This window comes from Poecilia latipinna, unplaced genomic scaffold (assembly GCF_001443285.1).
Source record: "Poecilia latipinna isolate Pla-1442-1.1 unplaced genomic scaffold, P_latipinna-1.0 Scaffold558, whole genome shotgun sequence".
Lineage (NCBI taxonomy): Eukaryota > Metazoa > Chordata > Actinopteri > Cyprinodontiformes > Poeciliidae > Poecilia > Poecilia latipinna.
Window position 1 is genome coordinate 1 of NW_015113174.1, and position 27,206 is coordinate 27,206.

The 27,206-nt window shown below is 41.2% G+C and overlaps 4 protein-coding genes across 7 annotated transcripts; 2 read left to right on the plus strand and 2 right to left on the minus strand.

The window, feature by feature from the left end:
- Positions 1 to 840: 840 nt before the first annotated feature.
- Positions 841 to 16,080, plus strand: LOC106953054 (fucolectin-4-like). Of its 2 annotated transcripts, XR_001426110.1 has the most exons (7): positions 841 to 906; positions 1,018 to 1,063; positions 1,269 to 1,298; positions 1,386 to 1,665; positions 2,053 to 2,198; positions 2,358 to 3,031; positions 13,898 to 16,080. XR_001426110.1 is itself a non-coding variant. In XM_015041569.1 (6 exons), the coding sequence occupies exons 2-6, from the start codon at positions 1,030 to 1,032 to the stop codon at positions 2,378 to 2,380; spliced, it is 513 nt and encodes a 170-aa protein (XP_014897055.1). In that variant the 5' UTR covers positions 841 to 906; positions 1,018 to 1,029; the 3' UTR covers positions 2,381 to 4,348. The 2 variants fall into 2 exon arrangements, 1 of the variants encoding a protein (XP_014897055.1); XM_015041569.1 differs by lacking the exon at positions 13,898 to 16,080 and having other exon boundaries at positions 2,358 to 4,348.
- cunh8orf76 (chromosome unknown C8orf76 homolog) lies at positions 6,138 to 9,260 on the plus strand. The gene is made up of 8 exons (XM_015041568.1): positions 6,138 to 6,399; positions 6,611 to 6,712; positions 7,190 to 7,333; positions 7,562 to 7,612; positions 7,692 to 7,836; positions 7,929 to 8,040; positions 8,632 to 8,764; positions 8,851 to 9,260. Exons 1-8 carry the CDS (start codon positions 6,295 to 6,297, stop codon positions 9,007 to 9,009), a joined length of 951 nt encoding a protein of 316 aa, XP_014897054.1. The 5' UTR covers positions 6,138 to 6,294; the 3' UTR covers positions 9,010 to 9,260.
- Positions 10,051 to 13,898, minus strand: fam83a (family with sequence similarity 83 member A). Its single transcript, XM_015041567.1, has 6 exons — positions 13,579 to 13,898; positions 13,398 to 13,514; positions 12,751 to 12,845; positions 12,455 to 12,622; positions 12,195 to 12,319; positions 10,051 to 11,557 (listed from the first exon to the last, which is right to left on the minus strand). Exons 1-6 carry the CDS (start codon positions 13,874 to 13,876, stop codon positions 10,342 to 10,344), a joined length of 2,019 nt encoding a protein of 672 aa, XP_014897053.1. The 5' UTR covers positions 13,877 to 13,898; the 3' UTR covers positions 10,051 to 10,341.
- Positions 15,667 to 27,202, minus strand: tbc1d31 (TBC1 domain family, member 31). Of its 3 annotated transcripts, none has more exons than XM_015041565.1 (23): positions 26,720 to 27,202; positions 26,378 to 26,518; positions 25,790 to 25,905; positions 25,463 to 25,641; positions 24,655 to 24,806; positions 24,390 to 24,549; positions 23,224 to 23,424; positions 22,969 to 23,139; positions 21,947 to 22,026; positions 21,716 to 21,862; positions 21,482 to 21,615; positions 21,260 to 21,393; positions 20,718 to 20,897; positions 20,412 to 20,644; positions 19,492 to 19,564; positions 19,277 to 19,356; positions 19,056 to 19,191; positions 18,858 to 18,950; positions 18,336 to 18,464; positions 18,000 to 18,194; positions 17,730 to 17,799; positions 16,744 to 16,857; positions 15,667 to 16,621 (listed from the first exon to the last, which is right to left on the minus strand). In XM_015041565.1, exons 1-23 carry the CDS (start codon positions 26,788 to 26,790, stop codon positions 16,470 to 16,472), a joined length of 3,141 nt encoding a protein of 1,046 aa, XP_014897051.1. In that variant the 5' UTR covers positions 26,791 to 27,202; the 3' UTR covers positions 15,667 to 16,469. The 3 variants fall into 3 exon arrangements, with proteins under 3 accessions (XP_014897051.1, XP_014897050.1, XP_014897049.1); XM_015041564.1 differs by having other exon boundaries at positions 16,744 to 16,896; XM_015041563.1 differs by having other exon boundaries at positions 16,744 to 16,899; positions 26,720 to 27,201.
- Positions 27,203 to 27,206: the final 4 nt, after the last annotated feature.

Below are 27,206 nucleotides of genomic sequence, written 5' to 3' on the forward strand. Positions count from 1 at the left end.
TCACAGAGAACCAGAAACGTGTTTCCTGGTTTCATCACAGTGACGTAGCGCCCGGACACCGACTTCATCAAATTAAAGACATTTATCTGGCCTTGTTGGGAGTTTGTGATGTTGTAAACCCTGAAAAAGAGAGAAAAGGAAACGTATAGCTGAGCTGATATTGAATACAACTGAATGGTTTTGAAAAACAGAGGTGCAGAAGGTGGAGCCACCAAAGTTTGTGATGGGAAGAAAGCAAAGGAACTCAAAAAGAAATATTTAAAAGTATGTATTTAAAAGTATGTAGAAATCCTCCTGGACGACTCGATACAGTCGAAACTCTCCCTCTGAATCTCTTCGTTGCTCCAGATTTCTCTCCCATTTTTGCAGAGAACTGTACATAAAAGTTTCAACGGTATCGAAATCATCAAAGTTTTAGAAATGTCTTGTTTTTACTGTGATTTTTACAGGAAAGTCAACCCTCAATTTTTTTTAATGTCTGCAATTATGGTCATAAGTAAAAATTTGTTTAGTGGTACATGTAAAAATATGAGAACCTCTGTTGCAGATGGAAAGATATAGTCTATCAAAGGCTCATCTATTAAAAAAAATAACCTGAGAAAAAAATTAAATAACTAACTCACAAAAAGCTCTTTGATTAAAGAGTCTCTTTGTCAACCAACCAGGACACATTTACATCTCTTCATGACAGGAAAGCAAAGGTGAGTCATGAACAGCGGTACTGATGGAAATCAGATGCAAACATTTGGTTTTAAACGTACTTCTGAAGTAAAATATCTATATTTGGATCAGGTTGGACATGTAGACGACATTTTGTTCCAACTTAGAAACACTGACAAATAAAAGCCGAGGTGTGACTGAGAGAGAATCATAAATCAGCTGAGAGTGATCGACGTCGTCCCAAAGGTGAGTGAGTTTAACATGACTGGATGAGACAGCTGTTATTGGTTTCATAATGGAAAAGTTATTTGTGTAAAGAACTTTTTTTCTCGTATCTTATTCAGTCATTTATTTCAGAAACCATCAAAGATGATGTGGAGACTGTTACCCATCTTACTGATTGGTGAGTTGCTCATTTCATCCATAACATTTCTATATTTTTGGAGATTAATTGTGTAAAAAAAGAAATTTTTACAACAGGACAGAGAAAAACATGTAAATATATAAATGACGTAGCTAAACAGTGAAAAAAAGAGAAGAAAGAATTTTCTCGTTATTAACTAAAAGTAGTAAATAATTAAAAATTAGACTTTTACCACTCTTTATAGGAAGGCTGTATGTAACTCAGCAGACAACAGGTGAGACCAAATAAATCACCTTATGTTTTCTTAATAATGTCATGAAATTTTGAAAGGATGTGTCTCATCGTCTCTTTTTATTTACAGATTATTGCAACGAACCGCTGATAGATCTGACTGACAAGAACGCATCTCAGTCTCCCAACTTTTCTAATGAATACAGGCGACTTACCAACGCTGAGAGAGCCTCTGATGGGAATCGCTCCACATGTTCTCTCACCCTGATTCATTCGAGCTCCTGGTGGAGAATTGACCTGCAGGGCGTTCACAACGTTTCCTGTGTCTCTATATACAACATGAACTGCTCAAGTCTAAACGTAACGCCTGCCGAGATCTACGTAGGAAACTCTCCAAAGAACGGCAAACTGTAAGACCCTCGTGTTTCCTCGATGTGTTACATTTACATATTCAGGCTTTAACACAATATAACATGCAGGTCCAGTTCAAAACTATTGTATTTTTCGTCATTTCAGAAAGTGAAACTAATGAAAAAATTTAGATTCATTACACCAGTGAAATCTAAAGAGGTTAGGTCTTGTAATTTATGATCATGGCTTATAGATAGTAAAAATACGTGTCTCATAACATTTAAATGTCAAAAAATGAATAGCATATTTACAGACAGTTGAGTGAAAGAAAAAATCAGTTGGGAATAGGCGTTTTTTTTTCTTCCCCAACACTTGAAAAAAGGTTTTCTAGGTTTTTCTGCTTCACTGTTGGGGTGTTTCATTGTTTCTCAAATGGTTTTACTCAGAGCCTACAACATCACAGAGTTCAACACAGGCCAGATAAACGTCTTCAGGTTCCCCAAATCGGTGTTTGGGCGCTACGTGACGGTGATCAGACCAGGACAAAAAGCCATGGTTCTTTGTGACGTGAACATCACTGGCACAGCTTTGGGTACGTTAACGCTGAAATGTGGTGTCACACATTTGCTTGATAGCAACACTGCTAATTAATAATTTTATTTGTATGTATTTCCCATCACTTCTCCAAGTGGATTATATATTTCGTCTTGACTGGATTTACATGAGGAAACTTTTTTTTTTCTTTTTCAAGTACCTCCATTCTGTTATGACTGATTGTTGTGAAGAATCCCTGAAAATCTGTGGAGGAAATCGGGGATCGGTTCTGAATCCTGGATGGACAGATGCAAACAGAACGACCCTCTGTTTGAAAAGTTCATTTTTATTTCTGTCATTTTTTGGGTGGTTGGTTTGATTTTCCTTCTTTGAGCAAACCTTATTATGTCACGGGGCGGTTCTAGACATGGATACATGAGGGGGCAGGCGAAAATGTTAAGGGGGCGTCATTATGTATATTAGGGGTTGATAGACTTCATATATTTTATGGTGGACTATAAAATGATAAAAGTCGGAATCCTCACAGTGGTGTCATACAAACGTAAGCGAATTTCACATCAACTTACAGGCTGTATTATATTCACAGCAAATACTGACAAAAAAAGCCCTTTAAGTCTATTATTCTGGTAGCCTTTGCAGAAGTTTGCAGTTTCCCTTTGATGAATTATTAACATTTTTACACAATTCCAATTCAGGAACTCACCTAGTTCATTTTCTTGGAATAATTTGTTTGGACCAAATGTATGATTTACACGCATAAAACCGAGTAACAACAAATCCAGATAGTTAACGCAGAGCAGGCGCTGCGTTAACTATCAGGATTCAGCGCCAAAAACGCAAACATTTCCCACAAAAAGAACAGAATATTCAGTTCGTAACATTTTTTTTTTCTTGCCTTAATTATTTTGCGATTACTACAAGTAAACACAGCGGGGTTCATTAGCTAACTTAAAAACCTGCTGGACTGATGCTCTGTCACAGAGTTGGTGTGAGGGTCGCCTCATAAACTGATCCGAAACACACCGAACTGCGCAGCGCAACATGCTAAGGTTGTTGAAGTCAAGGGAACATAACTGACCTACTTCCAACTCCCTCGATATTTTTTTAAATTAAAACCTTTTAATAACCTGTGAAACTTTGGGGCTTGTTTTGTAGCTGTAGTCTTAGCAAAACACTGCGCTCCTTTCGCGCACATTTAAGATTTAGACAACTTGACAGATAAAGTCGCCACCGTTGGCTAGCAGGTTGGCTAGCAGGGGGCGGGATCTCGCTCGCGTTAGGCTCGTTCGAATACTGAATGCTGATTGGCTGCTTACTAGCGGCTGAGGGGTTTCAGCTGCAGCCTGACCGCAGACAGACTGCAGCCTGCTCAGCACGGTGTGCAGCAGTACCTCAGATAAAGGAGATGTTCCGTTATTTGTGGCAAGTTTCATTTGAGGGGACAAGACGTTTGTTTGAGGGGCACATCCCCCTTTTGCCCCAGCGTATAGCCGGCCCCGTTATGTCATGGTAATAATAATTGTATTTGTATCAAAGGGTTCTGAGTCTGTATAGTGTCATGCTCACTGATATCATTATGAAGTATTTATAATGTGTAATGCTTTAAAGCTTGTTGTAAATGACCGCTGATGAGCATTGCTTATTAGGCTGTTTTATTGTTTTATCAGAATAAATGGAGAAGTACAGCAAATGTTAGTTTTTTTCATTCAAGTATTAAACATCACAAAATATTTTACACTGAAATAAATGTTCAATTTTTGAAATTCTGTACAACGTTACTCATTTAGAGAACTGATTTATCAGCTTTGAGTGCTTTTTTTTAATGGTAATTTTATATGGAGATATGCCCTGTTTGGTGATTAAATAAAACATAAAAGCTATCTTCTCATTAATGTTGATTAAAGACATCTTTTTGGATCTTTTTATATTTTCTAATTGATCCTGGCATCAATGGTTGTAGATTTTCTTTATCATGGTTATGAATGTTATGTTTTTTTATTTAAGCTGATAGTCAGATGTCAGTTTTTGGATGTATGGATGGAAATAGTAAAAAGTTTGATGTTTTCTATTTTGAGGTCAAATGTTTTTTCTTTCTCATCAAAAATCCAAAAATATTTAACATTATTTCAGTTTGAACTCAGATTTCCACAACAGATTTGCTGAACCTTCTGACGGATAGCTAGCTGCGTTCACTCGACTGCATGCCGACATCTACTGTGAACTCTGGTGTTTGTGTTTTGTGTTGCTCTACACCACCATTGCAGCGGCAGGTTGGCTTCTTCTGTAACGCATCAACTGTGTCGTTTTCGCCTCTGCCGGGTCCGCATGGGCCCCAAGGCGACATCAAATGTATCGCTTCAGTCTCTCACACACAAGAGTTAAAATCCTCCTTCCAAACACACTGAGCTCATGTTGGTCTTTTGAATCCGTAGCCTTGAATTTCCTGAGGAAATAACTGATGCTTAACTTTTTTGTCCTGAAACTAAACTTCGTCCTTGTTTGCAAACTGGGATAAACAGTGAATTAAATTTGTTTCCTTGAGTTTGGACTCTTTGAAATAGATAAAATCAGTTAAATAAATGATTACTGAGCTGTAACCACATGTGGATCTGCATAAACCCTGTCCTACTTGCCAACCTCAGAAAGAAATCCAAATGTGAAAGCAAGAAGATGTGGTAACAACTACAGCACAGGAGTAATAACATCAGTCCAGCTAAAGACACGACCAACACCAGCATTAGGATGCTTTTGTCCTGATGACTGATAATCCACACTAATGCATTAATGAATGGTTGACATTTTCTCATGTAAAAACACAACATTTGGTTATAACAGCCTATTGTTACACAATCATTACACCCAGCATTTCATATAAGCATTGTGAGTGATCATTGTTTATGTTCCTACGTTTCCTTTATTTTTCTGAAAATATATTTTCTTTAACTCACCCAGTCTTAGTCGTTCTGTTCAGCCATTTTCAAAGCACAGATACAACAGTCATACTCAATAATTAAAAATGTCTTCAAGAGTCTTGTCAGATTAAAAGTACCTTTTGAAAATAATAACCTTTTATAGCCATACATTTATGTGTTTTAAAAGTACATTTTTCATTGGTCTGAGGCAATAATTAATTTTAAATGTCATATTTTCAGGAACTATTAGGGGAAAATCATCACACTTAATAGAAATAAAGGATATCAAACATCCATGTGTGTAATTAATCTACGCAATGTGTTCAATTAGTTATAAAGTTCCTGAAATAAATGAACTTTTCAATAATATTCAAATTTACTGAATGAGTCAGTATAGCCAAAAGTATTTAACATGTCACTAATTTTCAAAGTAAATATCTTTTAAAGGTGAAATCGACATGACATTCTTTTATTGAGTCCAGGTGTGAAAGGAAGTCAAACCCTAGTTTTATGGTAAGAGAGTAAAAACATTTTTCTGTTCAAGAGACTAAAAACTGATGTGGTCTTAATTTAAATCTAACTTTAACTCAAGTGCCACAAATTACTGGCAAACAATTTAGTTATTATATGCTGCTATTTTTGTTATGTTTTTTGTTATTATTATTATTATTATTATTATTATTATTATTATTATTATTATTATTATTATTATTATTATTATTATTATTATTTACTCAAAAAATGACCAGAAGAGGGCGACAAAACACAATTGAACTGGAAGAAGAACATTAACTTGTTCAATGCGATCAAAGAAACAAATACAGAAATAAATACATCAAATGAAAATATATATTTATGCTTTTATTTCTTATCAAAATATATATTTATGCTTTTATTTATATATTTCTACTTTTATTTTTATATTGATTCTTTCATTTATTATTATGTTGGATATATATTTATTCTTTTATTTATTTATATCCGATATATATTTATTCTTTTACTTATATATTTATTCTTTTATTTATTCGTCCATGTCCCCTTATTCTCGAGAATCTTTCGTCCCGGAACCATAGAGTTATTGAATTTTCCGTCGGAACAGCTCCTGACGGACCGAGTGACTGTCGTCAAAATCAAACTGGTGAAGTCGAGTTGAAATATTTGGATCCATTTTTTTTTCTTCGTTGGAATAGAATATTTTTTGAGTCTTTTTACTTCTGGATGGAGATATTCGGCAGCACCTTTGATGACTCTGTGTTTTCAGAGGCCAGGGAGCGGGTGTGTGAGTCTCTGTCGTCTTATAACGCCAAACTGTGTGAACCAGAGGTGAGACTATCTGCCAGATTATTGACTTTGTGCTGCTATTTTGTGTCAGAAAGCCTGTTATTAAAATGACTTGTAAGCTTGGAAAAATACGGGAAAGATAGATTGTGGTAGTTCATACTTTCATAATTTTTAGTATTTTTATTTTCTAAAACATTGAAGTTTACACTTCGCAGTTAATATATCAGTCACGTCCTCCTGTTTCTCCTCGCAGTGGTTTTGTGAGAGCAGCGCTCTGGATACGGACGATTCCTTGGAGAAGCAGAAAGTGTTCAAGTTCAGAGGTGACCTGGCTTTCAGACATGGGGACTATCAGGTAACTGGAGTTCTTCAATTTTCTTTCACTCACTCTTTAGTGAATTCCCCTGCAGAGTTTGCAAAACTGAACTTCAACTGGAACGTCGCAGCAAAATTTGCATGCAAAGCGACAGCATTCTGATGAGAAATGTGTAAACTCTTATTTTTGGCTCCTAATTTGAATAGAACAGACAGATGGAAAGAGGAGAAATATTTCCATAATATTTAAAATAGTTGTTTATGTACAAAAATACAGGATTTATTAATGCACAGGGAAACATTCGGCATCACACAAAGATTTTAATTTTTTTTTTAATCAGGCCAAGCTGCTTTACAATCCTTTAATCACACACCTTCAACTCTTATGATTTAAATATGTAAATATGTGAAGTGAGGCTCTAGATGTTTTATACTTTCACTGCACTAATACCAGCTGTTTAAGTTTAAAGCCGAATCATTGCTTGACTGTCGTTGTGTCTCATGCCACCTCGTTCAGAGAGCCCTGGATGCTTACAGCACCTGCCTGCAGTGGATCGCAGACAACAACTTGACCATCAGGCGCGACGTCCTGGAGGGAATGGCTCGATGCTGCACCAAGCTGGGACAAAGGGAGCAGGCGCTGGAGCTAGCTGGATTACTGGTGAAGTTCTTTTCCTGCAGGTTTTTCCTAAGATTACCTGCTGTAATTATTCACAAAAAAAAAAAAAATCTCTGAATGATCATGGGGTTGGTTTCGATGATTTAAGTCAAGAACTGTCATAAAATACAATACATTTTCATAGATTATGAAAAAAACATCTTGTGTAAAATAAGATCAGATGTCTCCTGTAGTAAACAGCGTTCCTCACACTGTGTCCATTTCCTGCAGAACAAAGACTCCTCCAACACCTGCCACCTGACCAGCCTCCTGCTGCTCAAAGTCCGTATCAAATACAACCTTTTTGTTCATAATTCAGATTGGTGTGAGTGCTAACTTTAAATCTGAACACGTCCTGAAGGTCAGCATTTACCAGCACTTTGGCTGTGTGGGGCCTCAGATGTCCTGCCTGCAGCAGCTGTGCAGCCTGCTGCCCTTTAACCCCTGGCACTGGTTCAGCCTGGGTCAGACGTGTTTACAGTTGCTGGACTGCAACTCAGACATGGGTACAGCGACCTTCTGTAGATAAAAAATATTTTAATCTACATATATTTAGCTCAATATATATATATATAGACTATGTGCTTCTGTGTACCAGAACGTTCATCAGAGGCTCTGAAAGGAGAGTCTGAGGCGGACCAGGAGGGGGCAGCAGAGCTCACTGAGGACCGGGTCTGGCTGAGAGCTTGCATGTGTTTCATCAGAACACGGTAACGCTTTCTGATGAAGCTGCTGCTTTAACACAGGCTAAATCACACCCAGCTAACGGGACATTAACCTAGGGCTGGACGACATGGCTGAAAAACATATCACAATATAAGCATTTCATATCAGTCGATATTGATAATCATTGATTAGTTTTGTATGTTTTCATTCCACGTCAGTTGTGAGTCACGGTGGGGAAGCCTTAAAATGCTGCTGCCAAGTTACTCAACAGGTTGTTGCTAGGTAACCAGAGTGAGTTAGTTAGTTGATACCACCAATCTTGCTTAGCTGGCAAAGCCAGCCTACATCCCCCAGAATGCTGTGCGGTTCTGGATTGGAATTCAGCAAAATGATTGAATATTCTATCAGTATTATCTATTGATATTGATCACGTGTCTATCATGATGTATATTGTTATTGATTTATTGTCCAGCCCTACATTAAACACATAAATACAACCTGAAAACAAAGTCATTTATTATGTAGCAGTTAAACATTTCTCCACACAGCAGCAGACGACATGAAATGACAGGTTTCCTTGGTTTTAGTCTTTATGTGTAAATCATACACCTATTTTATGCGTTTTTTTCTTAAAGGCTCCTGTTGAGAATCCTGCGCCAGCAGCAGTCCTCCTTTGTGTTGCAGCGCAGTGAAAAGACTCTCCGGATCACAGAAGAGGCGCTGCAGCGACTAAATCCTAAAGAAGCGACGCTGCAGGCTCTCACCGAGGTGAGCGGGACGAGTTTTCACTTCATTCTCAGAGAGTCTAGACTCTGCTTCTACTAGAACCTTCTGCTGCTGCTTTGATGATCCAGGTGATGTCAGAGGACCTGATCCCAGAGAAGATGAGGGAGGACTACCAGGACGGGGAGAGCCTGACCTCGGTGTGCTTGCAGAGCTTCAGAGAGCGTTGGTGGAGCAGCGTTTCACTGGCCGCAGCGTCACAGACTGATGGACCTCAGGCTGAACCTTAATGCTGCTGGAGTCCATGTTTGCAGCCAAACTGGCAGAGGATTTCAGATCACGCTGAAGATGCTTCAAACAAATATTTGTTGCAGATATAGCAGTGTTGCAGTATATTTAAGTTCTTTTGTTTTTGTTTTTTTGGGACGACCAAAGAATAATGTGTTGCCAGTAAAAGTAGCTATAAGTATTACATGTGTAACATGTTGTGCTCTGTGTAAACAGGTTTGTTTATATTTTAATATCCGTGTCTTTTTATTTCTTCTTTTCTTCAAAATGGTTATATGTTCTACAAATTAATAAATGTTTATTTTTACAACATATTTTGTCTAAAATACTACATTTAAGTTCTTCATCCTTTTAGAAAATGTTATCAAAAACAGGATTCAGATGTTTTGAGAAAAGTTGACATTTCTCTGTGAGGTGCCTTCAGATGACATTTGTAAATTAACTGAATTGGATTGGATTTAATCACGTTTGTCCTCACAAACACTAAATGAGATGAGTAACTCCAGCCTGGGAGGTTATTTAATATTTAATATTGAAGAGGAAAACTCGACACAAAAGAATCATTTTAGTAGGAAAACCAAGTCATGTTTATAACAGACCAGAAAGGCCATTCAAAGTCGTGGGAACTGACATGCCGTGTCGTGTTGAGTTACTTTTGAAAGACGGAATCAGATAATCTGTCAATTTTAAAAGATAAAAGCTGAACCAGAAAAGCAGTGCTTTGCAAATCGATTCATTTCCACTGACGGTTTCCCAGCTTTTCTTGCTTTAAAGCCAAAAGCTTATTCCCTTTGGGATTTTATGTGACAGACAAAGTAAAATGGAAAACTAACAAGTGGAAACTAAATCTTTTTTCCTCCCCTAATTAAAAATCTGTTTAGTTTGGCAGACATTTGTACTGCTTCCCTTTAGTCAGTACAGTGAATGTCTGGAGATGGACTTTTTTTTTTTTCATCAATTGTTTTGTGAAAAAATAATCTTCCTATCAGCTCTAACCAGCTTCCTTGTTGCTGTCACAGAAAGCCTGATTCTGCCACTACCGTGTTTCACCATGTGAATGGAGAATAACGTGGTGGAAAACTAACGCTATGTGTTATGTGGCGTCCAAAGACCTTTGGTTGCAATGGACTCTATCCAGTGGTATCAAAGTAAAGGGGCAAAGAAGAAATGGAGCATTTTCTTTTTTTTTTCTTACGTTTTTTATTGCATTTTGAAAATTACGTACAATTTCTCTTTGATTTCAGATTTCTGCATTGCTTTGTTTTTGGGCTGCGTCTTGTCCACTGATTGAATCTCTCAGTCCAGTGGAGCTCTGTTAATGCATGGGCTTTTCATTAAAACTGTGGATGTATTGATACAGGGTGAAGTCCTGCTCCTCTGTATCCTGCTGGGCTTCTCTCCGTCAGGCTCAGGCTCCTTCGCAGCGACGTGCTGCTGCTGCTCTGCAGGGTTCTCCAGCCTGCCTGCCCCGTCTCATGTGCACCGCTGAAGGAGTTGTAGCGAGCCATCGCTCCGGGTCGCGCAGCCTCCTGTGGGCTCCAGTGCAGTCTGACGTGATGCGGTTGCATCGTGGCCCGTAATCCTGACAGGAACCGCTTGGACTCCGCCTGCTGCTGAGGACCGAGAGCGGTTCCTGTTCCTGTTGGTGCTGGTCTAAAGCAGGAGGTCACTGTGTGAGAGGACAAGTTCAGACGACCCTGATGCCGGTCCATGAACCCTTCCTGCTTGTTGGTTCCTCTGAAGGCGTTGGGTTGGAGGTTGGGCATGTACTCCCTGGAGCTCCTGAAAGAGACCTGACGGCTGAAGTTCGGTCGTGTTTTCTGTGACGACGGAGGTGAGAGGAGTTGAGGTTGATCACACTGAAGTTCCACCTTAGCGTGAGCAATTCGTGAGGAATCCGGTTGGTCTCTTTGTGCTTGGATGTCTGGTGTGAACCCTGCCGACGTGTTTCTGTTCCTTTGCTGAGCGAAAACTCCTTCGCTGCTCCCATCTGGGAGAGCGAGGCTGTTTTGCTTCCTTAAGCCTGACTGACCGTGAACATTTTGCCGTCCGTGTGTTAGAGACAGATCGTTCAGATTGCGCGGCTCTTGGACCTCGGCATTCTTCTTCACGGTGGTGCTGAGAAGCTGAACATCTGAGAAGGTCTGATCGGGAAGATGAGGGCGACCGTGAATCTGGTTCTGATTCTGCAGCTCCGTCTTGGCTCCTGTCCCACTTTCTGCTGCTGTTTGAACCGAAGGCCACAGAGGCAGATGTGGACGTATTTTCTCTATGGGCTGCTTATCGCCTTGAGGAGGCTGTAGACTAATCTCTCCAGGTGAACATGCTGCTGTCACAGTCTTGTGGGATTTCCAGTTACAGCCATTTGGATGCTCATGAGATTGGGAGTAAAGGCAAAGACACTGTGGCAGAGAGATGAAAGTGACAAATCCAGGGACCGGCTTGGAGCTGGAGTGAAGCCTGAGGAACTCCTGATGGAAATGTGAGACCGAGGAACCTTTGATGAGAACCAGAAGACTCTGATGGACCATACTGGACAGCCATGTGAAACTGAGGGAGAAACCAAAAACAGGAATACATCATAGGAAAGAGTTATACAATAATGGAAGCATTAATGGAGAAACAGAAAACGTTTTCTGGAAGCGGCATCCTGCAAAGACACTAAATAATACCAAGTATTTTTGCCTAGTTTCCAATGTAAATATCTTAAAGGGGCAGTATTTTGTCTTTTCTGGACACATAATGCTATTTTATAGCACAATCAGGTAAATCAAAGGCTGCTCTGTGAAGCGGAAGCTCGGAAACTTGGAAAGTGCAGGTCTGAGGAGGAGCTTGGTGCACCCAGGTGTTTTGCACAGCTGAATGGTTCCCACAGGCGATTCAAGGATTCCTCAGAGGTGCACGAAAGAGTCAAGGCAACACTCTAGGTTTGTTTTTGATGAGTAATGACATTATAACATGATGTAAGTAAAGCTCACTTATAAGAAAACATTTTTCCCATGTTACAAGGGAAAAAATCTGCCAGATTAGCTCCTACATCATGCTAAAAAGTTACTTGTTAAGTTAGTTTTTGTCTCACTTAAAGTGTCCTAAAATATTTGCACTAGAAACTGGACCACAAATACTTGGCGAAACTGGGTGTGTTTTTGCAGTGTGTGTGTGTGTGTGTGTGTGTGTGTAGATGTACCTGTATGTACCAGTCAACACCTCATCCCAGTCAGCGATGATAAAACTCTCCGCTATCTGACCTGTCAGCTTCCTGCCCGTCTTTGCGCTGTAGGTCTGACCTGGGACGCTTCGCACCGACACCTTCTGTACACACCAACACACACTAACTATCACAAACATGCAGCAGCAAATTTTCTTCTCACTGTCTGAAGCCAAATAAGTCCAGCTTTTTTCTTTTTTTTTGTTTTTTTTTGTTTTTCCCGTTTTGAAAATACTTACCGGGAAGTTTCTGCTGATGAGTTTGAGTTCCTGCCACATGCTGACAAACCCCTCCAGGTTAACGTGGTCCAGCAGGAGGTGAACAGACACGTTTCTCTTCCTGCTCGCCTCGAGAAGATCACACAGCAGCTCCGGGTCACTGAAGGCGTCCATCACTACAGCCAAGACCTGAATACACACACACACACACACACACACACACATACACGCACCCACACTGTCACCCGCATGCCTGCCAACTGTGTGGTACTACAGCAACAGGGATTCATGTCACACAAACACACCTCCTATCGTACCAGTTTAGCCTTTCGGAGGAACTGTCTGACCAGATCCTTCATGGCAGCTGCAGTCCTATCAGACTGGAGAAACACCTCGGGGCTGGGATCTAGGGCTGAAATGATTAATCAGATTAATCGTGATGAATCGATTACTGAAATAATCGTCAGCTTATTTAGTTATCAATTAATCGCTAACTGGAGAATACAGACTCAAAAGATGCCATTTGCTGGAAAAAAAAAAACACAGCTACATATTCAGAGCTGTAATTAAGCCAAAACTCTATAACATACATTTATATTTTGCATTTAAAATGACAAAAGCTTTTGTCTGCATAGTCTAAGCTTCACCAGATTTAAATTCACTTTGTTGCTGCATTAATGTTTATTTTCTTATTTAAAAAAAGGAAGTGAAATATTTACTTATATTTTCAAATTTTAATGTATTTTGAATATTGTATATAAAAGGCTTAAGTGCTTAAATAAAAAATCTGTACAATGTGCTAATTTTTTGTACACGATTAATCGTCAGAATAATCGATAACTTTGCAGCCTTACTGGGATCGTCCGACACAGCAGCCAATAATTTCCCATCTGTGGAGTCAGAAATTGGAGCCTGAAGAAATTGGCTTTCAGACAGACAAGACTGCAGTAAAGTAATTTAATACCTTTATCGATCTTCTGGTCCAAACACTCCACTGTGGAGTCGCTGCTCGTTTCGGACTCACAATGGGCAAACAGGTTGACAAACTCTTTATCCATGTTGTCTATTTCATCTGCATCATCTGTTAACAACACAAGACAGTAAAAAACTGAAATTACAAAAAAAAAAAGAGGAAAACATCCAACCTGTGTTTGCATCTCTCCCGTTTTGTAGGACGTAAAGCTTCTCCAGCTCTGACAGGAAGTCCACCTCCCCCTCTGCCTGCAGCACTTGGCGGTATCCGTCCAGGCCCTGGGACAGCAGGCAGTCGGCCGCTAACCGCGCGCTCTCGTTGTGGCTCAGGTCCGGTTTGGTTCCGCTGGTCGTACAGGGGCAATAATTAGAGGACGAGGGGATGCGAAGGCCCTGAACCCGCCGCCTCACCTTCCCCACAGGCTGGAACCTTCTGTATGACAAAACTGAGATGTTGTTGGATCCGTCCATGGTGGAGGAACTTTGATGAAGGTTTTTCTGGCTGGAGGAACGGTTCTGATTCGAACAGCTTCAGTCTGGATCAGCATAATAAGGGAAGAACTGCATCCGCGGTTCTGCTGCAGCTGTGTGGGAGAACTGCTGGTGTGGAAAGACAGGTAGACCCGCCTCTGCTGAGAGCCAGGTGATTTCCTCAACATGATGAGATGTGACAGGTGAGTTTATCACACACAGCACTTTGCAGAACTATTCACCATCCTCAACTTTTATCTCCGTTTTTGGTATTTTACTAGTAATCGTTACCATCATTGCTATTTGACAGTAAACATAGTAATGATTAGTTTCGTTACTACGGTAGTAATTATATATATATAATAGTAAATCAACGCTCAAACATTCTCAATTAGATTTAGCTCTGGACTTTAACTACACCATTTTGACACAAGTTGTTTTTCTTCTTAGCTGTTCCATTTAGTTCTGTTCTGTATGTTTAGGGTTGATATCATAATGGAAAGTGAAACTCCCATCAACTCTGATCAGCTTTCCTGTCCCTGCAACAGGAAAAAAAAAAACTCCCCACAGCATGATACTTCCAACACCATGTCTCACAGTGGAGACAGAAAACACACATGACATTTTGGATTTAGGTTTAAAAACTAGATATTGGTCTAATCTGGCCACAGTATTTGTGTCCAGTAGAGCCTGTGGCAAACTTTAAACTGGACTAAAGGTTTTCTGGAGTTTTTTTCTTTTTGCCTCCCTAATCTGCAGATTTGCAGCTGCGCCAGACTCTTTTAAACTTTGGGTAAAATACTGGGCTTTTTTTTTTTACGTGAGATGGTTAAAGCTTGGGAAATTGTTTCATAAATCAACTCTGCTTTCAAATTGACTTTCTTCTGGCCTGTCTGAGGTGTTCCTTGGTCTTTGTGATGTGATTCGTTTTCTAAGAAAACATCTGTAGTCTTCAAAAAAACAGCCACAGAATGTCATAGTCATGTGCTGCTTTGTGTTGCTCGGTCACATTAATAATGAAATAAATTAAAGTTTGTGGCTGAATCCTGACAAATTGTGTTGTTCAGGAAGTATGCGTGCTCTTTTAAGGTTCTTAAACAGTTAAGGATCCTGAAGTTAAAAAAAATAGAGAGGAATGTATGTCTATGTGTAATTAAATGAAAGAAACACAGCACTGCCTGTTTTCTTCCAGGCAGTAGGAAAACATTCATGATGTGGTTAATAGTTCAGCACAGCAGATGTAGAGTTTTGTTCCCAGGCCTGAGGCAGCTTGATGGGCGCAGGAACGAATGAGTGACTGGAATGAAGATGGCTGTCACTTCAGCTCCTGTCAAAGAGCAGCTGATTGGCTTTTGGTTCAATGGTAGACACACCTAGACAGGGATTAGGAGCAGAGACACAAACGCACAGCCAAGGCTGTTTCTTACACTGATGATGACACATTTAAGCAGATCTCCAGCTGACATGCATCTGTTTTCGACTGTCTTCAATGCAGTGATTTTTTATTTTTTTTTTACCTTTTTGGAGGTTTTTCTGCTTTGGTTTTGCTTTGCATCGATGCCACTTGTCAGCTTTAAAAGTTAAACATGAGTCTTTGCAACACGTTCAGTAGATAATTGTAGCTTTTCACTGCCCTGCCAAAAGGAGGATGCTTTGGTCACGCAGTGACTGCTTTTGAAAAAATGCCTAGGTGGTGTATTTTAGGTCAAATGTGAGTAAATCATTATAAAATGTATCAAGATGAGATAAATGGGAATCAAAAGTTACCATAAAACAGACAGAATGCTGGCGGCTTTATCAAAAATGGCTTTAAGCGAGACAAATATAAATAAAAAAAAAACATCTCTGATATAATAAAGATAATAAAAGATCAAATTAAAGCACTGGTGCTCTTACCAAAGAAAATATAAAAATAAGTAAGTAGTAGTTACGGCCACTTATTTGTGTCTATGGTTACAATGGCTGCAAGAGTTCATGCTGCACCGTTTACTGCAGCAGAAATCAGAGTGCTCATTGTGCCCCTAATTTATATTCCTGCATTTAAAGTTGTTGCTCCTTCCTCATCAGAGGGTTTCAGTCTGTATATTACGCACGCCGAGGTCACAAGTACAGAAAATACCGGAGAAGTTCAGAGTGAGAAGACGCTCTGGTGAGTAGGAAGTGGAAATCAGACATTCAAACGCAGCACCAATCTGACACCGCTCCACTTGATCCATCTGGACTGTTTGTTGAAGCACTTCTTAGTTTTTTTTTGCTGACTAAGGACTTTTCAGAGAGCAAAGACAGGAAAAGATGCAGGAATGGCGTCAGGTCACATTTGTCTTTTCATCACAAAATGTTTCCCAGAACTGAAATAAATTAAACTTCTCACTGCGCTCAATGATGCTGTTAAAGAATCTTCTCATGCATGAGTTCATCTGCGCAAAGTAAAACCTCAACCTGTCTGAGATGGAAGGGCGGATGGTTCATAAACACGCAGCAGCCAGTCAGCACGCTCCACGGTCTGAGTCACTGTTTGTGTTTTGCTGCAGTGAGCTTAGGTTCAGAATATGTTTCCTTAAACGGGCAGACGACAGAAGGCAGCTGGTGGTCACTAGGACACAGAGGACGGCGTGGGCACAGACGGTGAAGAGGGCGAGGTGGACTCTCTGGCTCGCGCTGCCAGCTTCTGTCTCAGCTCCCTGATTTCCTTCAGCAGCTCCCTCTCGCTGCTGTCCAAGAGGGCCCGGCCACGGTCCAGGGAGACTAAACAGGACGCAAACAGAACCCTTAATTACTATTAAATAATTATTACCACACAAAAACACTGAAGAAGTGAACTAAAATGTATTTAATGTAATGAGTTTTTACTGCTTAAACCGACTCACAGCTGGTAGAGGAGCTCCCTGAAGGTGAAGTGCTGTTCAGACACACCATGCTGGCGCTTTCCTGCCTCTGGGGGGCGGCAGAGCTCCTCGCTGTGGCTGTATTTACACCTTTAGCTGCAACAAAAGCAGCAGGTCTGTGAAGAAGTCTCTCTCCTTCTGAGACAATAAAAAAAAAAGACCAGATTAGATCTGTGCAGTACAGGTTTCCTGGACATCATTTATGTTAAAATTCAGAGGTGAGAGTTTTTTATTATGGTAAAGAAGAATGAAATCGGTTAAACACATTCTAAATGTTATTTGAATTAATTATTCGGAAATGTTCTAATTTAAAATCCTGTAATGGCAGAAGTGAGTGCTTCTTTATCGATTTTGTGCAATGCAGAGCATTTCTGTGGTAGTGACTGGCAAACAACTTGATACGACACTGCCACCTTGTGGTAGGGAGCAGTCTGAGCAGAAACAAGGCAGGAAAATGAAAGAGTGAAGCCTTTGTGTAGCTCCACCCGCGGAGGTGACGGCGCACATGTGCAGAACGCACGGCTGTAGGGTTTATGTTCTGCTGTAGGGTTTATGCTAAGCGTGCACGGGTTGATAATAACAAAAACAATGGCGGATAGCATTATGCTATGTTGTACTAATAACCGGTTCAGTTTAACAGGTTTCTGATAAGGAATAAAAGTGCTGCATGAGCTCTTCGCTCATAGGATTACGGGCATATTCATGTCTATGATTACGGGTTATTGTTTACAATGAGGCGGAAACTAAAGGTCAAAAGCGCCTGCGCATTCGATGACACTCGGAAAAATCACATCGCCATCTAGTGGCCTGACATGACACCTACAGCTGACTCGAGGTGTTTTGAAGATGGAGTTTTTTCTCCCCGTTAATATCCGACAAGACAGGCGGTTTCCGGGCAGTTTTCTCAGGTACATTTAAAGGCTGTTTGACCATCTATTAATATCCACCTCTACCATGGTGTGTGTTACCTGTGTCTGCTGTGGACCAGGCCAGTCGCTGCTCCTGTAACTCTGCTCTGCTATTCATCACTTCATCCCACTGCAAAATAAACACAGCAATCACTCTCTATGAATAAAAACAGTAAAAAAACAACAACCAAAAACCCCCTTGAACAAATCCCACACTTCTCAGAGATTACGTTTGTTTTGAAGTCTGAGATAAAATTACACCTGTATTATTTGTTTCTGTTCCACACTAATAAACACTGACAAAAATAAGAAAAAAAATCCTATTCTCACTTTTCTTCCTGCCACTTCTCTCATGGTGTGAGCCAGCTTCTCTTCCTCTGCCAGAGATTTTCTTTGAAGCTCTGCCAGCAGATTCCTCTTCCTCTCCTGCTCAGCTTCGACCTGCTGCAGGCGCCCCAGCACCTCTCTCTGCCAGTCCGACTCCAGGCCCAGCTGGTACGCCTCTGCCAGGGACTCCTCCAGGGCCTGTGTGAGAGTTTATGTCGCATGAACAGACGGTAAATATTGCAGAAACTTGGACCAAAACCCAAGTCATGATAACTGCTTAGTGCTTTCCTTGGACAACTGTTGTGAGGTGCTAAATTTCCAGCGGGGTGTGTCGCTGACCTGCGGGTTGCTCTCTGCGCCGTGCAGCTGCTCTGGGCCGGTCTCATCTGCTCTCTCTGCAGCTCTCATTTTCAGCTGCACCTCCTCTTCAAGCTCTCGTCCGACGCGCTCCTGCTTCTTCAGCAGGTCCTAAGCAGCAGCAATTATTTCAGGGTTTGTTCACCATTTTTTCTAATTCTAAATTAACCTAAAGTAAGAAAACTTCAGTCTGATTTAACTCCAGACCTTGAGAAAAAAAATATGTCTGTCTTTTTATTATGTGTATGAACATATCTGGTTTCAACTATAAATAACATTTTCCAAATTTAGGCTTCTAATCAAACGTTAGATTGCAGTTTATTACAAAACTGAGCAGTTTGGAAATCAAGCACTTTCCAAATCGTAAAAATACCTAATTGAAATTCAAGCGGTTTTAAGGATTTCAAGCACCTGTCCAAACCACGTAGAGAACCATTAATCTAAGTGTTTTTGTGACGTAAACGGCCCGTATGTTCCCCGTTAGGCCCAGGCGGCTCTCGTCACCTGCTCAAGCCGTTTCCTCTGCACCTCCAGCTCCATCTGTCTGACTTCTAGCTCCTGAACCGCTGCGGCCGTCTCTTGCTCCCGCTGATCCATCTGGGTCGAGATTCGAGGTTCATCATAAAAAAAAAAGAATAAAAAAAAAAGAAGCTCAACGTCGCAGGCATTACAGGTGCGACACTCGGACACAGAGGAGCTTACCTTCCTGCTGATCTCCTGGTCCAGCCTCTGTATCTGCGAGGCTTGGAGATCCTGTTGGTGCTTCAGGAAGCGTCTTCTAGTTGCGTCCAGCAGGTGTAGCTCCTTCACCTTCAGCTCTCTCTTCATCGCCGTCAGCCTAAACACCGTGGAAACTTTAATAACTAATGCTACGTTTCTTCTTTTGGTAGAAACAATGAACACGGGAGAGCGTCGTTGGATACTTTGTCCTCTGCTGTGCGAGCTTCTCCTCCTCTTGTGCCAGGATGTTTCTGCGCTGCTCCTCGGCTTTCTGAAGCAACTCCTATATTGAAATCGTTTAATAAATCGGATTATTTCAGGTGCTTAGCTTTCAAAAACAGGTGATTTGTATTAAAATCTGAACACTTTGACACAATACAGTCTTTTGCTTGTGAGGAAGTCTAGTAAATAAATCCACCTGCTGGGCGTAGTAGGCTTTCTCTTCAGCTTGGCGGCGCACAAAGTCGGCTCGCAGTGCCGACAACTCCTCCCTGAAGACGCCACAAAAGTCACTTTAGGTCTGAATAACAGACTAGAGACACAAACAATTAATCGACTTATGATTGATTGTCGATTAATGGTGAATTAATTCCAATAACGATCTCTTTGTCCATGTCCAAATGTTTTGCATCGGGGGCCAAAATTAGTTTTTTCCTCCTATCAATGACACAAAAAAAATATAAATGGATTTTTCTCCTTTATCTGTACAACAATAAATTAAAGAAGTTTAAAAACAACAGTATTAGAGTGACATTTGTCTAAATGTTTACAGGTATTTAACTTTTTGGGTCAATTAATTTCCACAAAATGTTTTTTTATGTTTGTGGCATGACAATGAAATGAAATAAAAGCAAAAAACCCCGAATAATTTTTTTTTTTAACATTTCTCATTTAAGATATAAACTTGGAAACAATGAGTATCCATCTGCACCGGCTCCTTGTGTCAGAGGCCAAATTTGAACATTTAAGCCCTTCCTGTAATGGAAAGACAGTCAAGAGTAAACTCCGGTAAAAAAAACCCCAAACTGTCACTTATTAATCATTAGTCGATCAACTTTAGATTAACTCGTTAATAGTTGACTTGCATCCTTAGCTCAGACAGGATAAAATAGTCCTAAAAAATGTAAACATACTAAATGTAACACAGATGAACAAAAGCAATCTTCAGGACAGAAGAAGGAAAAGAAAAAGGGTCCCTGTCCTCTGCTGGACAATGACCTTTTTTGCAGTTGGAAAACATAAAGATATGATTAACTCGCTCCGCTCACAGATGTCATTACATCATCATCATGCAGCTGCGATGATGCAGTTACATGTCTGCTATTGAGATTAGCTCGCCTTTCTTTGAGGTACTCCATCTCCTGCAGCCGTATTCGCTCCCTCTCCCTGCTTTGGAATTCCACTATGAATTCTGGGTACTGGTTGAAGATGGGGTACTGGCCGCTGGTGAGGGGCGTAAAGTCGGAGAGCAGGGTTCGGGGGTGGATGGCAGCCGGCGTGCTGCCAGTAATCCTGTAAGCCTCCTTTATCATCGCCCCAACGTCCAGGTTGTTACGATGGTGAAAAAAGTACTGAGGAAGAGGAAGGTACATTTGTGACAACAGATCGCAGTGGTGATTAAGACGGAGGGGCAAGAAAGCGTACCTCAAAGTCCTTCTTCTGGGAGCACAGCAGCAGAGGTTCCCGGCAGGAGATGATGTAGGCCACACAGGCCATCAGCAGGAAGGACGGGTGGTTGGAGAAGACGTTGTCAAACAGCCGGAGCCACTCGTCGCGCGTCAGAACCTCGGAGAACATGGTCTCCAACAGCGGCCACACGTACAGCTGGGACAGACAGAGAGACGGAGGACAGGGTTCTTAGAAGTGAGGATAAACCCGTTACTGTAAACGTGCAACTTCTAGTGTCGGACAAGTCTCCGGACATTCAGTATGTGAAGATTACAAACTTTACCAGAAGGAAAATTCAGAGTCGCTTGTGGCATATTTTGACAGAATGAATTAAGAAGATGAACAGATTAGGAAATGGTGGATTATGGACCAATCAGATGGATGGATGGATATTGTGACATTAATTAAAGTCTTAAAGTCTAGAAACAGTGGAAACTATTTTCCGTTCCTGAAACAGTATAAGTCAGACTCCAGACTGTCTCTGATTGTTGGCCTGTTGTTGCTGCCGCCGCCGTTACCTGCGAGGTGATGCCGCAGTCCATCAGGTGCTGCAGCAGCTCCTTGTCGTGATGACCCAGAATGTTCTCCGCCATGCTCAGGATGTTCAGAGGAGGGTTGGGGAAATACTCGAACCAGTGCTGGCACCAGTTCACTAAACCAGCACATGGTGAGTCAGCAGACATTACAGAGGAAACCTGCTTTAAGCTAATCTTTTAGATGGCGTCACAGTAAAGACGTACCGATAACAGTGGCCACCACCTCAAAGCAGAGCATGGGGTTGTTCTGGAAAAGCTTGACAAAAGGAAACGAGAGTAGAGGAAGATATTCCACCTCTGCAAAAATGGCTGCCCAGTGAGCTAAGGCAGATAGAACCCTGCAGAGGAGACAAAAAAAAAAACAGATTTACACAATTAAACCAGACAAAAATTACTCTGTTATGTCAGATTTCAGTAACACTCGCAGGAGGAACAGACCTTTGCAATCCTCTCTGCAGTTTGTGGCTCTTGATTGGGTACTTGTCTTGCAGAGTGAGGAAGGCTGAATGCAGGCCTTTGTCAGTCAGGCTGCTGTATGCTGCATGGTTCTCTGGGAGACACAGCAGAGACTTCCACACAAACATCCTGTACAAACCACGCAGAAAATGATCGTAAAGCATCAAAATACCATCAAATATGGAAACACCTTCAACAGAAAGAGGTTTGCACCTGTATTTAGCTGGAAATTCCCCAAAAGCTTTCAGCAGAGCTACAAGTCTCTTCTTGTTCAGACCAGCAGGCAGTTCGTTCTACATCACAAAACGAGAGAAAACCAAGTGATCAGTGGATCCGGCTTGTTTGATTGAGGAAATATATTGGATAATAGATGTTTAGCCATGTATTCAAACTGTGGTATATTTATCATGTGTTAGACCAATAGAAACTATTTTATAACTGTGAAAATAAGGAAAAATACAACTAAATGCATACATTTTCCATTAATTTTTAATGGAACCAGATTTTCTATGTTTTTTTGTTTGTTTTTTTTTTACCAACAATTGCAACTTTTACTGGTTTTCCACATTAAATGGGATGCACCGATCTGCTTTATTCAAGTCTAACCCTGATATCAGAGGTTTTGGTATCGGCTGGTACCGATAACGATACGATGCAGAAAAACAGTGCTGAACTGATGTAAATTGTTTGCTTTATTAAACTGTACTGAATTTATTTGATAGCTCTGCACCAGTACAGCACACCTAAACTCAATAACAGCTTCACAAGCTTGGTCAAACATTTAAAAACAACAACTTTAATTTGTTCAGTCAGAGCATTTCGGAGTCGAACAGCCACAGTAAGATAAATAAAGAAGAAACTGAAACTGACACAAACAATAGGTTCACTACTTCGGTCAGACATGCAAAAATAAACTGCAGCAAACCTCTGAAATTGTTCAGAAAGCGTAATTAGAAATTCTAACTGTAATGTAAAATAAATAATAAAGCAAGACGTCGCTCAGAGCACAAATCATAGAATCAGGCTGAATAGATCTGCCCTGGTGGATCAGACACATTGTCACCAATACCAGATCTAGAATTTTTTTTTAAATATGGAGACCGATACAGATATTAATATCGGATCGGAACGCCTCTGGTAAAAACAATGGTACAATTCGCTGAATCATAATAAAAATAATAAACCAAATGTGCAACAAGTATAAATAAAAATGATTAGCTTTGTGTTTCTCCTACCTCTTTGTCCTCAGCTGAAGACCCTGCAGGGGGTCTCAGTATCTTCACCTGTGTTCCTCTGCCTGATCGCCTGGCTGGCCGGATCGCCTCTGACCTAACCTTCATCTTTATGTTGGAAAAGTCGTGACCAGCTCCGCCGCCAGAGACCACGGCTACCCGAGACGGAAGAGGCTGTGGCGAGGACGCACAGACACAAAACAGCCTTCAGTGACCCAGTGAGAACACGTGTTCTGTAGCAACGTGTTTTACCGTCACCTTGTTCAAATCCTGCGTCAGGCTCTGGGCGCTGTAGATGTTGATGCTTCCGCTGTCCATGATGGCTGCGATGTGGCGGCCGTTGGGGCCGACGGCGACGGCGGTGATGGCTTCGTCCACGGATCCCATGTGGAAGAGAAGTTTGCATGTGTGAATGTTGATGAACCGCATCACACCGTCCTGGCTCAACACTCCTAAAGTCTGTGGAGACAAAAACAAAACAAAAAACAACATGAAAACGAATGAGGACTGCAGAAGAGAAACAACAGACGGTGAACAGAAGTACAAAAGAAGGAAGCGATTCTCTCTGAATGATTCTGGAAACATCAGACAGCCGTTCCAAACATCGAGCCAGGATTATTTAGTTCTTCTCTATTTGGATTATTCCCTCCATTCTAGCACATTTCTGCTTTTTTGTGAGTCTGCTCGCCTTCAGCACACGATCATATCAGGACATCCAGCTCGTTAGCGTCTGGCACCAGCAAGAAAATATGGATGAACCTTCTTTTTGTTACCAATTAAAATATTTCTTGAAGTGAACATTTTGGTTTCCTGTCTAGAAAAATAGAAACTGTAAAAGAAACAAAGCTGTTTTCCTTAGAGAGGTCAACGGGAAAAGGAAATCCCACAGGAGGTGACGCAATATGAACAATAAAATTAAATTTGTCCTTTTCTATGTGTGTGTGTGTGTGTGTGTGTGTGTGTGTGTGTGTGTTTGTAATGAGTAACTGGTCAAAAATGTGGAAGTTTGCCATGGAATAATTTCATTATGCTGTGAGTTTCTGTCCCTCTTTTCATTTCTGTCTTTAGATATTCTGAGGAAGGATGGACTGACGTTTATGACTCTGAACAATTTGAAAATATCTTTAATAGACACACATTGAAATATATCAATCAGATTGAATTCACATTTATTCAATGCTGAATAGCTTCAAAATAAATCTAAAATCTACAACATTAGTGGGTATTTATGTCAAATGCTTAAGTTGTTCATATTCTGGGATGTTTTTTTTAATCTCTTCATTTTAAAGAAGAAGCAAACGCAGAATCCAACTTGGTTTCTAAATGTGGAGGCAAAGTGAAGGACATCGGCTGTCATGGAGGATGAGTTTCATGTCAAACTCAGCAAAGCCAAAAGAAAATAAAAGTCCTATCTGCTGGTGTACCTGGCTGGCTCCTCCATCAAAGCTGTCAGGCAGGAATTCCAGCTGCCTGACAGTTCGGACCTGAGACGGCATCTGGATCACCCTGACCAGCTGCTGGCTCTCCAGGCACCACAGGTGCAGCAGGTTGGAGCGGCCGCCGGCAGCAAGGCTTTTACCGTCTCTGTCGACACAACACCCAAGTTAAAGCCTTCTGACCCCTGCAGAGTTTTACTGGCAGTCACAAGCAACACTGGAGAGGAGCTCATCTTATGGACTGGAGACCCACCGTGTGACGGCAAAGGCCTTGTAAAAGATCCTGGGTCCGGAGTCGGGAACGGGGAGCTGGTACCTGCAGAACAGGGTGTCGCTCTCCCACGCAAAGATGGAGTCGTCGCTGAAGCAGCTGAGGATGGTGTTGCTGAGGGGGAGGAAGAAAACCTGAAACGCAGGAAACAGAGCGTCGCTGCAGAGCTGCCAACCTCACAGAGTGACTCCGAGTCCCACCTTAACGCAAAAAATTACAGCTTAGTTAGTTAGAAACAACAGACCGCTGTCTTAAACTGCTGACTCCTTTAAATCAGCGCTGAAAATTAATTGCTTTATAATTTATTTATAGTCTCGGCTTAGTGTTTCCAAAAAAATACTTGATTATGTCTAATGTCTTTATGCTTTTATGTGATTTTGTATCCGATGTCGTTTCCTCCTGCGAAGCACTTTGTATTGCAAAGTGTATGACTGGTGCCACACAAATAAGCTTCTTTGATAAGGCTTTATTTGAAGGGATGACCATGGGACTAACATGACACTGTCATAAACAGGAAGGAGTCTTCATGAATGCTTATGACTGTTGTCGTGAAGTGTGATTCGGTAAATAATGACACTTTTAATGGACTTTTAGAGTTTCAAAACATTTAAGGACGGATTTAAGACCATTACTGAAACCTTGTTTTGGAGTAAATCACCAAAATTGTTGATCATTAATTTTTCTTTTTATCATGAAAAAAAAAAAAAAGACTTTAAGATTTAAATCTAAATGTGCCAGAGGTATGAGTGAACTTGAGTTTAACTATGTGGCGCTGCATCTGTTTGTTTACCTTCTGTATGCCGACAGACTGTCTGATGTTCAGCTTCCTCTTCCTCTGGAAGGTGTCCAGGTCCCAGAGCTGAGCGGTGTCTGATGATGTCGTGATGGCGTATCGGCCTGAGCTGTGGACGGATATGGAAGTGACGGCTCCCTCGTGGCCTCTCATCCAGCTGACCAGCTGCTTCGTGTCTGTGGAAGTAAACACACGGCACGGCACGACGGGGGGAAAAAACCATCGCCGCGGTGAGTAGATGCTTACGAGATGTTTCGGTCTGTCTGTCTTTGCTTCCAGATAGTTTTGCTGCTGAAAGGTAAGATTCAGAAGAGTTCCTCTCACCTTTGTCAAAGCATTTGATGGTGTGGTCAACCAGAGCTACAAGAAACTCAGTTGTCCTGCGGAGGCTGAATGCCAGAGCAGTACAGGCTTGTCCTGTCCTCTGCACCAAGCGGAACCTGCCCAGAAGCAGGGAGGGCATGTTTAGACATCGAGTATCTAGGCTCTAAGAACTTTGCGTTTTTGTTCTATGCATTAAAAAAAAAACTTTCATAGCTCCCTCCAGTGCAAAGTATCCCTCCAGTTGTGCTGAAAGACATCCAGCACAACTCTGTGTGTCTTTCAGTGGGAATGATGCATTCAGGGTAATGTTCATTTGCATGTAAACCAAAAGATTTCATTTTGATCTCCTATGACGAAAACGCCTTCTTCCTTCTTGTGGCCACCTGCAGATGGCACTGACAAATCTAGGGTGTTCCTTGCACACATAAATCCCAACTCATTACTCCTAATGCTGCGGTTGCGATGTGACAAAATGCAAAGCAGTTCAACTGGAAGGACTGATTTTGTGAGACGCTTTAAATGTCCATTTGTTTACATTTTACTCTGCAGCATCCCCTCACACACCCAGCAGGACCCACAGATAGTCACCTGTTTCTACTGATGTCAAAGAAGTAAATGTTGCCATGGTGATCTCCGGCCAGAAAAGAGTCCCCTGTGGTGTCGAAGGCCACATGGAGGAAACGCACCGTCTTGTTCTGCTGAACAGTGCGGACCACCGTCGCCAACACACTAAGGAAGGAAACCCACAGACAGGATACAACGAATGGAAAAATGACATATTTATAGAAATCGAAACTTTCCCAGACGTGATAACGGTTTAACACCGTTATCACGTCTGCTTTAATAACTCTCTGTAAGCCCAGCAGCACATGATCACTGCTAATGAAACAGGTGTTTTAAAGAGGCATCCCGGGTAATATTCAAACCTACCTTTTGCCGGGTGTTGGTTTACGATGCCATACTTTTCCTTCCTCTTTGTTTCCAATGTCCGTCACCTCCATTTAAAAAAATATGTCTCTGCCGATTAAACAATCACTGGAAAAAAAAATAATAAAATAAAAAATAATCCACTCTCACTTTTCTTTATGTTCCTAACCTGACCGAAGCAACCAACCTCCATAACGCAGAGGCAAGCTGAACAGAGGCGGAGCAAACAGCGCGAAATTTAAAACCAAAATCTACAGTCGAACTTTATTCTGTAAAAATATCGACAAAAAACTTCTTAAATATCAGCATCAAAATCTAAATCTAACAGAAACTCGACTGAGTTTCAACAAATGAACAGAAGTACAGCTAAACAGCTACTTGTTAGACAGCTTACATGTTTGTTTTGAAGACGGTTACGCGTCGCTTAAAGATGACGTCATTGGCCTTGAATCATGGGAGTTGAAGTTCAATGGTTCTTTGTGGCGATTGG